The sequence below is a fragment of the Vanessa atalanta genome, chromosome 5, assembly GCF_905147765.1.
Source record: "Vanessa atalanta chromosome 5, ilVanAtal1.2, whole genome shotgun sequence".
Taxonomy (NCBI): Eukaryota; Metazoa; Arthropoda; class Insecta; order Lepidoptera; family Nymphalidae; genus Vanessa; species Vanessa atalanta.
This window is the reverse complement of record NC_061875.1, coordinates 12,442,199-12,456,612: the sequence shown is the minus strand read 5'-3', so window position 1 is coordinate 12,456,612 and position 14,414 is coordinate 12,442,199. Positions and strand designations below refer to the sequence as shown.

Below are 14,414 nucleotides of genomic sequence, written 5' to 3'. Positions count from 1 at the left end.
GTCGACTATTTGTCAAAGCATTTGATTATATTATTAATGATAGATTTCTTTATACCTTTACATCATCGGTCGTAATTCCCATGACGGGCCCAATCCAATATACTGAATGGAAAATGATCAGTCCATATTTTGTTTATAATATCAATAAATCACTTTCGTGGCCCCCGTTGACTCGGTTTCAATTTCCTATTCTGTTTATCGTACATTTTGATAAATAGCCGCAGGCAACCAATGTTTGGTTTAACATTATCCACAAGCGCTTTCTTTCACGCTAAATAAATTTGCAATCTGACATATTTGCCTATAAATAGCTTTTGTTTATCTTTAGATACAGATTCGTTGTTATTTATTGGTCTTATGATTTTCGTCTTTCCTAAATCATTTTCTTTATCAATTTATTAATCATATTGTATTTTTTACATTTCATTTGATTTAGTTACTTCTATTAAGTATTCAAAAAAAACATTTCCTACTAAAATGTTGGTGCTATAATAATGGTCATCTGTTTATGTTTATTACGCTGCAGCATTCACAAATCTAAAAAGCTTTTAACAGTTAAAATTTGGACGAAGCATAGTTAATTTGGGCTAATTATACAATAGATGCCGAAAGATTCTCCTTCGTTAATATATTATATGACAATGATTAGTATTCATATTTATAAAATTGTTAGTAAAAAAAGTAAATATAATATCGAAGTTAAAAAAGCTGCTTATTAAAATATTCCTACTAAAAACCTTATAACAGAACGTATAAAAGCGCTAATAATCTAAATAGGGTTGCTTTAATTAAATTTTTATTCGTGAAAAGCATAAAGCGGTCAGTAGGATCTCCTAACGCAGCTCTAACTAATTCAAGTAAAGCAACAGTGGAGCATCAGTAAATTGCCCACATGAAAGGTAAACCGCTGAATGCGAAGACCGTGGAAAAGACTCATTCATTTGCACTGGCGAGCGCCCTCTTCATTAGCCTAATTGCCTACATACAAAGGGGAAATGGTGAAATTTTATAGCCTCTTTTCATCTTTTGTTGCCTAAACATTAGAATAGTGGCCCGTTTGTTTCACGAAACGTTCGCTTAGGCATGCGAAGGTGCTTTGAAGAAATTTGAATTGTTAATGCTCCATCTTACCGCTTTTTAAGTGTTTTGTTAATCTGTTGTCGGTGATTTATTGTCGAATTCGTATATTTTTTATCATTTATGTTCGGCGTAAATTTTTTATTCATCGTTTATGTCATGTGAGTTTTTCAAATGTAAATTCTACGCTTGTAAATCTTTTTTTGTATTATTACCGAGTGACAAAGCAGTTTATCTATAGACGTGGGAAGCGATAATTTTCTTTTTACCCGACTAAGATGGACAAAAAGCGTTATGATTTTAGCAGTACCTACTTATCGTTTTTAATAAATGAGATGTCATATGCCGTCATACTTACAAAATACAAACTACTTTTTTTAAATTAGTTTAGTAGCAAATTAATATGATAAATTATTAGAATTCCGAAAATGTATAATCAATAATTTTATTGTACACATACCTGATGTGTATTTTACTGATATCCTTAAACTAAATGTAGAAAAATTTTACCGAAAAGTACTTTTTCATTTGTTTGGCGTTGAAATAAATTGAATCGCTAAACTTTTTTTTTCAATACAAACGAAATAAGTAAAGGGATGTACGCGATGCAATTCTCATTACTGGAGGTGGGTTCCGTAAATGATTTGTTGTGATTTCGTCGAGAGGGCTCAGCGGGTGATCGCAAACTGCATTCACATATCCTCTAACCATTACGTGCTGTAATAACCATTATACTCAACGGCAATAGGACTATATTTCGATGCACAGCTGAGGTCGAGAATTTAATTCAGAATGGCCTCCTACCACGTTATGGCTAAGCGACAAGGGTTCGTAGATTTCGATTGGATTCAGTATCTCAAATCTCTCTGCAGTGGACTCGGATATACGGCTGGCACTGACAAATGTTTACACAGTGTACAAATTTCAACGTAACCCTTGGCTAGATCAGCGGGGTGCACTATACCCCGACTGTTTTATATTGACTTTATATTGACAATCATTTTTCTTGAAACATAAATATTATAAACCATTATCGAAGCGTATAAAATAAAGATAGAAAATAATATTTGCGAAATTGTTTTTCTGATCAATATCATGTTTTCAAACCCCATGACATATTTTTATCATAGTGAGAATACTATCTGCCTCCAACAAAATGTTCATCGTAAACATCATTATTGTGATGGGTCGTAAAGGCCAGCACGTGTTCAATACACTGCTCACAGCTTAAACCTGCAAAGGGTTAATCGGATAGCACGTATCACGCAAATTAATTCTGGTGTCGTCAAGGTTTTACGATATTTCAGTTATAGCTAGTCGAGTAGCGGATGGATAATTTATAGTAATAAATATGAGCCGCCATAAAACTTATGGAACCGCGGAACTTGTTTATGTTCGAGATTTATAGATATCGATTAAAGTGTGGACACTTGTTAGGTTAATATTATGGTATAAAATCGTTTACATTTAATTTAAATACTTAAACTTATATTGTTATAAAGTAGTGTATTTGATTTTTTATTTTTTATTTTGGTGTTTATAATATAAATTGTAATATTAACACTAAGGATTTGACGGATGGTCAAGGCAAACGATGTTAAATATACAATATCAGGAATAAATAGGTTTTATCTGTGTGTGTTTGTTTGCCTGCCGTGTTTTGAATCGGATGGAATAATACATTTTCAATTGTGTTTCTTATTACAAACTTTTAATTATTTCGAATATTTTATTTTATTACACGTAGACATTGACTCTGTAAGAAATAAAACTGTAATATTACTATTCCTTCTCATCTAATAAGCCTCGGGAACTAAGTTACGTCCATTGTGCCTGTAATTATGTAATGTGTGGGTGGTACCTATCCCGATGAGCTTACACAAAGCCCAACAACCAAGTACACACACACATACACACACACACACACACACACACATAAAACTGTACAGATATAAAGACGAAAAGTCTAAGGAAACGAATAATTCTCTTTTATACTGAATTTGATTTACAATCCCTTATCGTGCCTCAATTGGAATTTTATTGTAATCACGTCAAAGATATTACAGTAGTAAATATTAATAGCACTATGATATTATTTTACGAAACCGATACCTTTTCCATTTTAATAGAAGTAGCCGACAGTTATTGTTATTCTGATTGAGAGATACTAAATCCCGTTATTGTCGAACCAGCGATATAAGTCTCGATACACAAATATTTGAGCTGGAGATTAAACTTAGGTTAATTACACTTTATAGCGAATAAAATATAAGGAAATATATTTATCGTAAGTGAAAGATTTTCTTGGAGTTTTTAAATAGAGAACAACCTAAAAATATCCCACAGTTGGGCTTCTCTTTTTAAAAACGTTTCGAACCAACGCTTTCCCAATATGGGTTGGTGGATACATCATATGTCCCAGCTTTCATTCTAAGCAAGTAACATATAAATAAAAATTAAGTACTTGAAAATTTAATAGTACTTTCTAGAATTTAGACCCACTACTATCGATTAAGATTTACCTGACCTATATTGTCACTAAGAGAGATATATTAATACAAATATTCCTCTAAGGCTGATAATGTTCTAAATGTATGTAATAAGTTTTCAAGCTCCATTTCCTGACATAAGAAATGACATTTAGACGTCTAGATAGAACATGTCCTAGTTACGCGAAATGAGAGCGCAGGATTTTGTCGTGTGCGATATGAGTGCAAAGCTTTTGGCGTTTGACGTACGAATACACTTTATTGTCGTTTAAAACAAGAGCTCAATAACACCGTTTTTTATATAATAGCTTACTTGGTACTCATCAGATATTTTTCCGCCAAACAGCAGTACTCAGTATTGTTATGTTCTGGTTTGAATGGTTAGTGGGCCAAAGGACATAAAATCTTAGTTCCCAAGGTTGATGTTGCAATGGCGATGTAAGGAATGGTTAATAATTCTTACAGCGCTAATGTCTATATGCGACGGTGACTTTTCATCAGGTGGCCAAATCGACCTAACTCTATTAAAAAAAAAAACACAAACTGTAAGCTAAATGAATGTTCATGCAAACATGCTCTTACCATGACAAATTCAAAATTTACTGTATTTAAGTAAATATTATAATAGTATATGAGCACTTTTAAGTCAGATTAATTTAAATGTAGACATCTTCCATTTGAGACTAAATTCTACCGAGTAGTATCAAGACTCTCAGCTACAATATACTAATATATTTTTGCTTAATCATATCGCCTATACAATAAATCTACAGTTATATCCAGAATAAAAATCAAGTTATAACAAGTCTACGCTTTATATTCCTGAATATATTTTATAAACAACGTAAAAGTATCCACGACGTTTTATTATAAAGTCGAATACGTTGCCCCAGGAAGGATATATTGACTTTGGGAAATCGGAAACTGCAAGTATAACTTTACTTCTCGTGGTCTCATATACCTACAAGAGCCCAAGATCATGGGAAATAGGAGTGTTAAATAGTTCTAAAGTCTAAAGGTCATATTCTCTTTTCTTAAATAATTATGTAGGAATATTATAAAATATTCACATTTTTATACGTGTATCTTAATAAGTTATAGTAAATATTGCGTGTTCTGAGGTGATGTATGCCTCAAATTAGACCTAATTTTTCGGCTTGTGTGAGTGGAAAGTGATTTTTTATGATTAGCGCGTAAATTGTGACATGTACAATATTATGAAGTTGCTCGCTTAACCGCCAATTAAGTGTCAAGTTGCTCGAAAAGGACAACTTCACACCCCATCTTATTTTACAATGTTTAATTGATTACAAATTAAATTGTGATTTTTTTAATTTGTGACTCAGTATCAAAGTAAAAAAAATAGTAATTATTAATATTAATAATTTTATTATTAATTAGTAGGCTACTATTATTTTATTTTAATTGATGATTTTCATGTAATTAAAGTTTATTTTTAATTACACGTAGCTTTTGTTCATATTTCAATATCAAAATCTAAATATACAAGTAGGTTTTAACAAGCAATTTTGAATCGCCGAAATATCGGTTCGCAATGTAGATTCCGGTACCGAGAAGAAACGAGGAAAAAAGGCTCAACACTAACTTATTAATAACACTAACTAATAAAGTTGTTGATGTTAGATTGTACTGTACATATGTTAATTTTTTTCTTATTAAATTAAAATACCTTTTCAGGCATCTATTAGATTCCTCGTGAATTTATAAATTTTTCCAGGTAACGGGTAATTTAAAAACACTGACATGTTATGTATTAAACTTAGCAATCTCTCGGTGCTTAGATGTAGGTCGAACGTGGCCTGGGTGACAATTGTTACTGTATCGAGTCTAGATTAAATGTAAGTGCCTAGACTTGTAGCATTAATAAATAACCTCTAGCTCCGTCCATTGCAGAGCTGATAGTAAATCTAATGTGATTTAAGATTTAACTAAAGTTTATCGAAATTAAATTAATGGCGTATGAATCATTCCTCGTAATGAGCCCTTTATTTGACAAATAATTGGTGTCATTCGAGTGCTAATTCTGATCTAAATCGAAAACTTTAATTTTTACGTTTAATAAAATCAAGTGTCTCTGAATAATTATTGCAATCTGTGTAAACGTTACGTTATTTTTTGTTTTTTATTTGTGTTTAATATATTTAAGATATTTCGTCCATCTATTCTCAAGTTACAGTAACATGCGTTTTCAATTATATATGTACAGTTAAAAACATATGATATTTAAGTACGATGCATCCCTACAAATTTAACATTTCAAAACGTAATATAAAAATATGCGTTATGCATTTCTGGATATAATAAACAAAACAAAAAAAAAAGAGCTTTAACGTGAATTAAAAATGGTTTCGCCGCAAATAGAGTTTTTATTTATTTAACATTCATAAAATATGAACTCGTTTTTGCTATTAATTCTCTGAACTATACCAATAACTACGTCAAAGGCGACATAACAACTTTTTGCGTTAATATTTATTTATATGAACAGTACGCGGTTGGTCATTTTTATAAAAGCTCAAAATCCAACTGAAAATTATTATTCAATATAGAAGTATCGCTTATTTATTTTTACTAATTTACTACCGATATATATATGTACTGCGATTAATGTTAAAAGTAAAATAATATTACTATTACTCAGATGGCAGGGCTTTATGCCAGTCTAGATGGTGCCACCCACTAACTAATTATTCCACGGTCAAACAGCTATACTGTATAGTTCTATGTTTCAGTGTGAAAGGTGAGTGAGTCAGTGTAATCAGACCCAAGGGACGTAACATCTAAGATCCTGTATCTACCAGTTTTAATTTAGTCTGCATCGATTTAAATAAACAAAAAAATGTTTTATATATATTTTTTTTTACAGACAATCTAAGAATATCGCGTAGTAGAAATAAAATCTAGCAATCTTTTATAAAACAAATTTAAAACCACAAAATCGTCTTTTTAATTATCCAACTATCAATTCTTACGATCATTATCGGAATTGTATGCGACTGCCTCGTCGTAACTCTTGATTAGTTGTGGAGATAATTTTGGAAAGAACTCTTTCAATCTATAAATTCTGTCGCTGTAATTGAACTTAATCGAATCGTATATTACGCCTCGGGTTATTTTAAAATGAGATTGTTAAAAATAAACGTTCCGATAAGTGTATTGACTGTAAAAAATACTATCTCTTAACTGGTTTAAGATCGCATTAAAATACCTCCATCATTTAATTCTTTAAACTTATTTATAAATAAGCTGTTAAAATATTCAGCCAAATACAATCATGATGTAAAAAAAATGCATATTCTCGTATCCTTTAAGAGAAGTGTCTCTACTACCCATACCTACTACGAACCACGAACCAGCGGCGCATACGTATTTTCGCACAGTTCCGGGCCAATATTCTATGGTATGCGCTAACCATGCTATATAAGACGTTATACTTGTGATTATACGGGTTCATTCAAACTTCAAACCAGACGCCTTTCAAAGTAAAATAAATGTATACACTAATAAATGAATTATCTATTTGTCAACTGAATTTTGGGAACTGAAATAATATTATTTTATTACACAGAATACTTTATGTATATCCTTTTAATTATAATATTATACGTTAGTCTGCAAATAATGACAAAATATTTTCCACTCAACAAACCATCTCTCGGTCGAATATAAAAGAAAGTTTTTTGTTTGTAAACTCGTCACAAATGCGTGAACAGAATACACTAGTATACATCTAAAAACGACAAACCCAAAAAGGACGCGCGTCTTAAAAGCAATTCTCCAAGCAATAAAATGGTTAACTAAAAACGTCCCTTAATTCTAAGTCCTTTTCACGGCACCAAATTACACAAAAAATATGACTCGTTAAAATGCGCCGCGAGACCAATCGTAAACTCGGAGAAGCGATGACATAAATAATATTAAAGCCCATTGCCAGAAACTCGATGCCTATTCCATTCGAATGCTATAAAAATTCACTATAATTTTTCGTTTTATAAATTTAAACCACAACGAAACTGCACCTTATGTTCTAGCCGCAACGATTCCTGCCACTGCGGTGAATACCACCGCTATTTTTGTCGGCCATATTTCGTTTTATGGACGTACCGGTACGTTAGAAGCTCGTCGTACAGGTGTATATTCATTATAGTCAAAATATCATTTTAATTTCTTGTAGGTGAAACAACTTTTCCACTGTTCAGAGTGACGCGGTAATATTTTGTCGTAATAAAAGTTTGCGACGTTCACGGCGAAGTTCGTAATTTATGCTGCATTCGTTCAGTTTTGAAAACATTTTGTGAGTGAAAATACCGCTACAAACTCAATCTTCTTAAAATAAATCCAAACATAAACGGATTAGAACAAAGTGCTAGAAGATTTCGTCTTTCATGATATTTTCTTCACTTAAACTATTCAAAGGATGTTTATTTATTTAGATCATTTTTTTGTTCGAAAGAGTTATTATTTATCCGGCTTATTATATCATCGTAATACCATGTCTGGATTAAGAGGGATTAATTTCCCTGAGTTACTTTAACTGTTCGAGTATTATTAATTATTAAATTGATCTACTCCAACTAAATTCGAATTAAAGTTATATTTTAGTCAAAGGAGCGAAATATAAATTCGTTCATTATTTACAATAAGCTATGTTTACCATACAACTAAGTATGGAATACAGAAATTTTATAATATTTTATGTATACAACAAGATAAAGAATTCTGAAGTAAAATATATTAAGAATTGTCATGAATATGCTACACAATAAACATGAACCATGTGTTATGTAAATAACTAGTATAACATTACAAAACCAATTATAAGTTTATTAATCTAAAATTCGATTTGACAGTTGCGGCCCATAGCGATATTCCGCTTTACATCGGAATAGCGGTCGCCGTGGTTGTATTCCTGGCTGGCGCAGCTGTGGTCTACAAATTATTGCAGAGGAAGACACGGGACCACTCGTTGTACACAATGACCAGGACTGGTAAGCTCAGACTTTTGTGCCAAACTTTGTAGTACATCTTAAGTTTCTCTTGTGAACCACGATGTATAAGGAATTACCTCAGTGTAAATTAAATTTATTATAGAGGAACTCGTCCCGTTACTTTGTACTTAATTGTTACACTTCATCTTTTAATTATATTTAAGTATACGAAAGCAAAATTGAATATTATACAAAATAAAATTTATTTCACAACTTTCATGAAATCCTCATTCGAAATGCTTCCACATAGAAAACTTTATTAAATAATGTTTAAAGTTCATGTGAGAAATTTAGTGATGGGATTTATCAATCGAGTCGGAATTTGAAATTGAAATTGTAAAACATTTTTAATGCAGTTTAATGTCTTCATTTTAAAGTGGTGATATAATTAAACGCAATACTAATAATACCTATTTCTCACAGATTTTCAACCCGAAATGTACCCAACTGTAGAGAAGCAATCGCTGTCACTGGCACCCGATCTCATGCAACACCGTCCACCAAGATACGAACATCCACAACCAGATCCAAGGACTGAACATCATTATGATGTTCCACATTTAACTAATAGGTAACTAAAAGCTTACTAGTATAATATCTAATATATACAAATATATTTAATTTGTACGTTAAAATATGTTTTTTATTTATAAACATCACCTTCATCTATATTCCTAACGCATACTTGACACAAAATCGATAGCTCAAAAAATTATTAACAATAAGAATTAAAAAAACAAACTAATAAATAATAATAATATTAAGTCATAAATTACTCAAGCAATAAGAGATAGATCAGACAGAACATCCTTCTATTATAAATTGTACTAATTTTAATTATAAAAAAATTTAAAACCTGATGAAAACGGAAAATTAAAAGCATTTTTATCAATTTGTCTATAGTTACGCATCACCAGTAGACCATCAAACAACTCCATGTGCTTCAAGCAAGGGTCCCAGTGACGAATACGATAGCAAGCCTTATACAGAGTCAGAACATTCAGCATCCAGTTGCTTTACAAGTTGTAAGTATTTCAAACTCATTTGATAGGGATCTCAATTTCTTGCTAAAACCCAAACAACATGGTGTTTGATTAATTGACAATTAACATAACTTTAACAGGATAATATGTAAAATAATTCTAGTTTGTAAATATCCTATTGAAGAAAACATTATTTTCTAGAATAAACATTCAATGAGTCCGTTAAAGGAAATAATAAGTAACAAAATATGTAGTTGGAATACAATCAAAATAAACACAAATGAAATTCAACGACCAACAATTGTCTCATAAAAGACCTTGTTCCAGCCGGTTCTATGTACGATGCAGCAAACGAATCGGTAACACTGCAACTAGCGGAACTCGTCTCGAACTCACCGATTTCTCAATCACTATCGGTATCGAGTTCTGGTGCAAGATTAGCACTACCAGCAGCTGGTGTTGCTTTGTCCATACCAGAAGGTGCATTCAACAGAGGACGAAGGGAGCAAATATATGTAGCTGTCGTCAAAGACGATAGATATAGATTGAAGCTAGGAAAAGGTTTGTAAAATTACTTTTTGCTGCCAATAATAATCAGACATAATTAATCTATCGATTTAATTCTTAATTATATTTCAAATACAAAATGCAAAATTAATTTACGAAAAGAATTATTCATTATATTAACGACACGTTGTGTACGCTGAAGATTGCTTTTTGATAAGATCTCTTATTAAAAATAAACCTAGATTTAACTATAAAGAAGTCTAAACGATTGAGCGTTCTATGTAATTATAAAATGAAAACGAAACGCGTAATTTATGCAACGCTATATCAAGCGAGCCTCGGGCGACCTCGGTAACATCGTAGACATTTTGTTAAAACAATTTTTTGCCCGCAGGTATCACGCAACTGAGCCCAGTAGTTAAATGCGGACCGCCTCGTCTTCAGCTTAATAAGTCGGTTATCCTTCAAATTCCTCACTGTGCTAGCCTTAAACACGGCTTCTGGAATCTTGCCCTTTACGCTATAGACCACAATAACGCAAAGACAGACATCCAACCTCAATGGAAAAAAGTCGTAAGTCTCGGACAGGAGACAATAAATACACCAGTTTTTACGCAACTCGACACTGACAAAATATTCCTTGTTACGGACATGCTTTCTACATTTGTACTTGTCGGTGAAAGTTTTAACGGAAAAGCTGTTAAAACACTTCAATTAGCATTATACGCACCTGCGACATTAATTGACTCTTGTACTGAATATACTATACGATTGTATGTTTTCGAAGACACGCCATGTGCACCGTATTACTGTCAAGAGCAAGAAAAGAAATTAGGCGGAGTTCTACTTGAACGCACAAAAACACTTTTGTTTCAAGATGGCGGATCGAATCTGTGTTTAAATTTAGAACACCTCAGTCCCGGGTGGAAGGCTAAACCTGGAATTGGTTATCAGGAAATTCCATTCAATCATGTCTGGGGCTCGAATTACAACGCTCTTCATTGTACTTTCAATCTTGAACGGACGTACGACTGTGACAATATTGATTTTAGCATCTCCGCATGCCAGAGAACTAATCCATCATACAAGCAAACATTCCGAATATCAATAGACGATTTACGAAGCCGATCACCACGGGGTAGATCGCCACGTGAATCTCAACGTAGTTTTAATATAACAGAAAACCTCCTGGAATCTAGGATGTGTCGAAGCGAAGACGGAAGTGAGAGTAGTGCTAAGAGGAACGTGACTGTTAACGAAACTGGCATAAACGAATGTGCAGAGAGTCCATTTAAATTGAGCGTTCGAGTTAAGAGGCAACTATGCGCTATATTGGATCCACCGAACGCTCGCGGTAACGACTGGCGCGCACTCGCATCGAGGTTGGGAGTGGATCGTTATACAACGTGGTTCGCCACAAAGAGCTCGCCCACTGAGGCTATCCTCGAGTTGTGGGAGTGCCGGGACCGCGGGCCCGGCGCCACCGCCTCACTGGCAGCCGCATTACGTCAAATGGACAGGCACGATGCAGCCGATCTATTGCACGGAAGACCTTCTTGGTTATGAATCCCTAACTCCGTATACACGAGTGAATGTTAAGAAATGTGCATTTCTAACGTACGTTTGTTGGTAAATTTGTGTAGTTTAAATGTTATTTAGAGAAAGAGTTAGTTTCTTAGACCGCCGGTCTAAATTGTAAAATCGTGGTAGTTTTTTTTGTATAGAGCTATCTATGCTGTAGATAAGCGGAAGAATAAATTATATTATAGTAGCAATAATAGTGCCTAATATCTTTTAAAGAATTTTCCAACGTTTTATGGTTGGTACGCGGTTGGTTATTTTGTTAATTTTTATAAGTGTTTGAGTGTTCATTATATCGAAAATATATCGCTTTGTAAACGTTTATTTCGCTTACGAGTTAATTTTTTTTTGGATGTATCGAGTTTTAATTATTTAAGACTACGTGCCAAATGAACGATGTCACAGCATTAATTTTGGCAATAATTAAATTTATACGCACTATGCTGAGCTTGAACTATCGAAAAGTAGATTTTAGCGTTCTCCTGTTAGACAAAATAATTTGTCCAATGCATTTATCTCACTTAAACGGTCACTGCCTCGTGCTCAAGCCAAAAATTTAGTCTCACATTCGTTCGTAACGACCAATCTTAAGAATTTTTCGCAAGGATATTAAATAACCTGAACGAATTCAATGAGGATTTGGACATGTCTAAAGTAAGAAGTGCGTATCTTTGTCGGAAAAGATTTTTGGCTTGAACGCTATTTTAATTACGACTCACATACAATTTTCTACTTACCGTATGTATATAATGTCATAGATTGTAAATATTCTTAAAACATACATGTAGTGGTACAGAATCAATATAAAAAAACATGATTTTGTATGAAATCGTCACCACATTAGACTATAATTATATATTTTTGTTAACGTGATGACTATTAAAATAAATGGATCTGTGATAATTAAAATAATATGAAATAAATTATGTTTAACTGTGAACGCTGTTTTTTAATTACGATGACAACATTTTCGTTCGTTCATTTAAAATTATTAATTAACATACTTGTTTTTAGCTACGACTTTGTTCGGTTCAGGGAATTTTTTACTATTCATGTTTTCGGAGTGGATATTTTTAACTTTCTTCATGGTCAAGCCATCTTTGTATAAAATTTGAGCTAAGTTGTCGTGAAAACTTTCCCTTTAAAGAAATAAAGTAATATTGTAATTAATAGATTTTCTAATGCCTTATTATATTCATAATTATCTTATAATTATATCAAATAAATATAATTAATACAAGAATATTAATTTATTAACTTTATTTAAACAAATCAGAGAAAATTTAAGTTTAAATTATACTAATACTGATTGGTGAGAATTAATCTCTTTAACAAGGACGGTTAATCCAAGTGTGTGCAACTTTTACGTCATTTTTATGTTTGAATATTTTTTTATAACTGTCTTATATCTTATTTTTGAATGTAATGTAAACTTCTGATGCGAAAAAACACACACTTTCTTTCTCAGCTCTGGCAACACACTCTTGAACTAAATATTAAGCTTAAACTATTTACTGAATCGACGTCTTTTTAACTATTTAATATAAATATTTAATGGCCGGCAACGCACCTGTAACCCCCCTGGTGTTGCAGACATCCAATACGAAAATCATGATACAATGAGGTGAAGTGATTGGAAAGTGATTGCAATGCGATTAAATTATATGGGAATAGAGATATTTTTCAAGGAATACTTTGTTGGAAAAATATTATAAGAACTATGCTTAGACTTTTTACGTTTTTCATTTTTTTCACTTAACAAACAACATCTAATCTCATTAGTATGAATCTATGACCTGTAGTAAACAACCCCTTTGATTTCTCCTAAGTATTGACTAATATTATGATTCTTTAATGCAGAGTTTATTATTTCTATTATATTATAATATATACAGACAGTCATATTTGTGACAATTTACCTTAAAACCAATCTTTTATGGATTGAGCCGAGATGGCCCAGTGGTTAGGACAAGTGCATCTTAACCGATGATTTCGGGTTCAAACTCAGGCAGGCACCACTGAAATTTCATGTGCTTAATTAGTGTTTATAATTCATCTCGTGCTCGGCGATGAAGGATAACGTCGTGAGGAAACCTGCATGTGTCTAATTTCAACGAAATTCTGTCACATGTGTATTCCGCCAACCCGCATTGAAACAGCGTGGTGGAATATGCTCCAAACCTTCTCCTCAAGGGAGAGGAGGCCTTTATCCCAGCAGTGGGACATTTACAAGCTGCTTATGTCTAATAATGTCTAATGGATTGAGGAAAGGCATTCTAAATAAAAATAATAATACTTCCATGGAACCCATAAATTAAGGATATAAAACTGTGTCTTTGCTTTGCACAATGATCACATCTTTACTTAATGTACATATTGGATTTAAAAAAATATATATATAATTATCTATTTACTAAAGCTGAAAACTAAAGAAATGATAATACTATTACTCGTAATATATTAAAATATAAACAAATTTCAGTTTAACTTTACATATGAATAACAAAATTTTTAGAAAGAAAAATAAACAAACCAAAACATATATTCCTAAAACGTAGTCTACATATCTGAGCTTTGACTTTGAATTCATAGAAGTGACAGGCGGAAAATTTACAAAATCGACCGTGAAAACACAGCATTAGTAACACGTTTAAAATTCCGTTAACAAAGAGCTGTCTTGTTGGATGCAACTATGAAATATCCCTTCATGCGACATATTTTAAGTATTTGGACACAAAACGTTTTTAAGTTTGACGGATGGTTATTTG

At 32.4% G+C, this 14,414-nt stretch overlaps 1 protein-coding gene across 1 annotated transcript in view; it reads left to right on the top strand.

Moving 5' to 3' along the window:
• LOC125064275 (netrin receptor UNC5C-like) overlaps positions 1–12,493 on the top strand; it is a 61,857-nt gene extending 49,364 nt beyond the window's left edge. Inside the window, exons 8-12 of the mRNA XM_047671232.1 lie at positions 8,438–8,575; positions 8,999–9,146; positions 9,479–9,600; positions 9,886–10,119; positions 10,460–12,493. Of these exons, the coding sequence (XP_047527188.1) occupies positions 8,438–8,575; positions 8,999–9,146; positions 9,479–9,600; positions 9,886–10,119; positions 10,460–11,631 (1,814 nt within the window). The 3' untranslated portion in view covers positions 11,632–12,493. The remainder of the gene's footprint in view (positions 1–8,437; positions 8,576–8,998; positions 9,147–9,478; positions 9,601–9,885; positions 10,120–10,459) is intronic.
• The last annotated feature ends 1,921 nt before the right edge of the window (positions 12,494–14,414 follow it).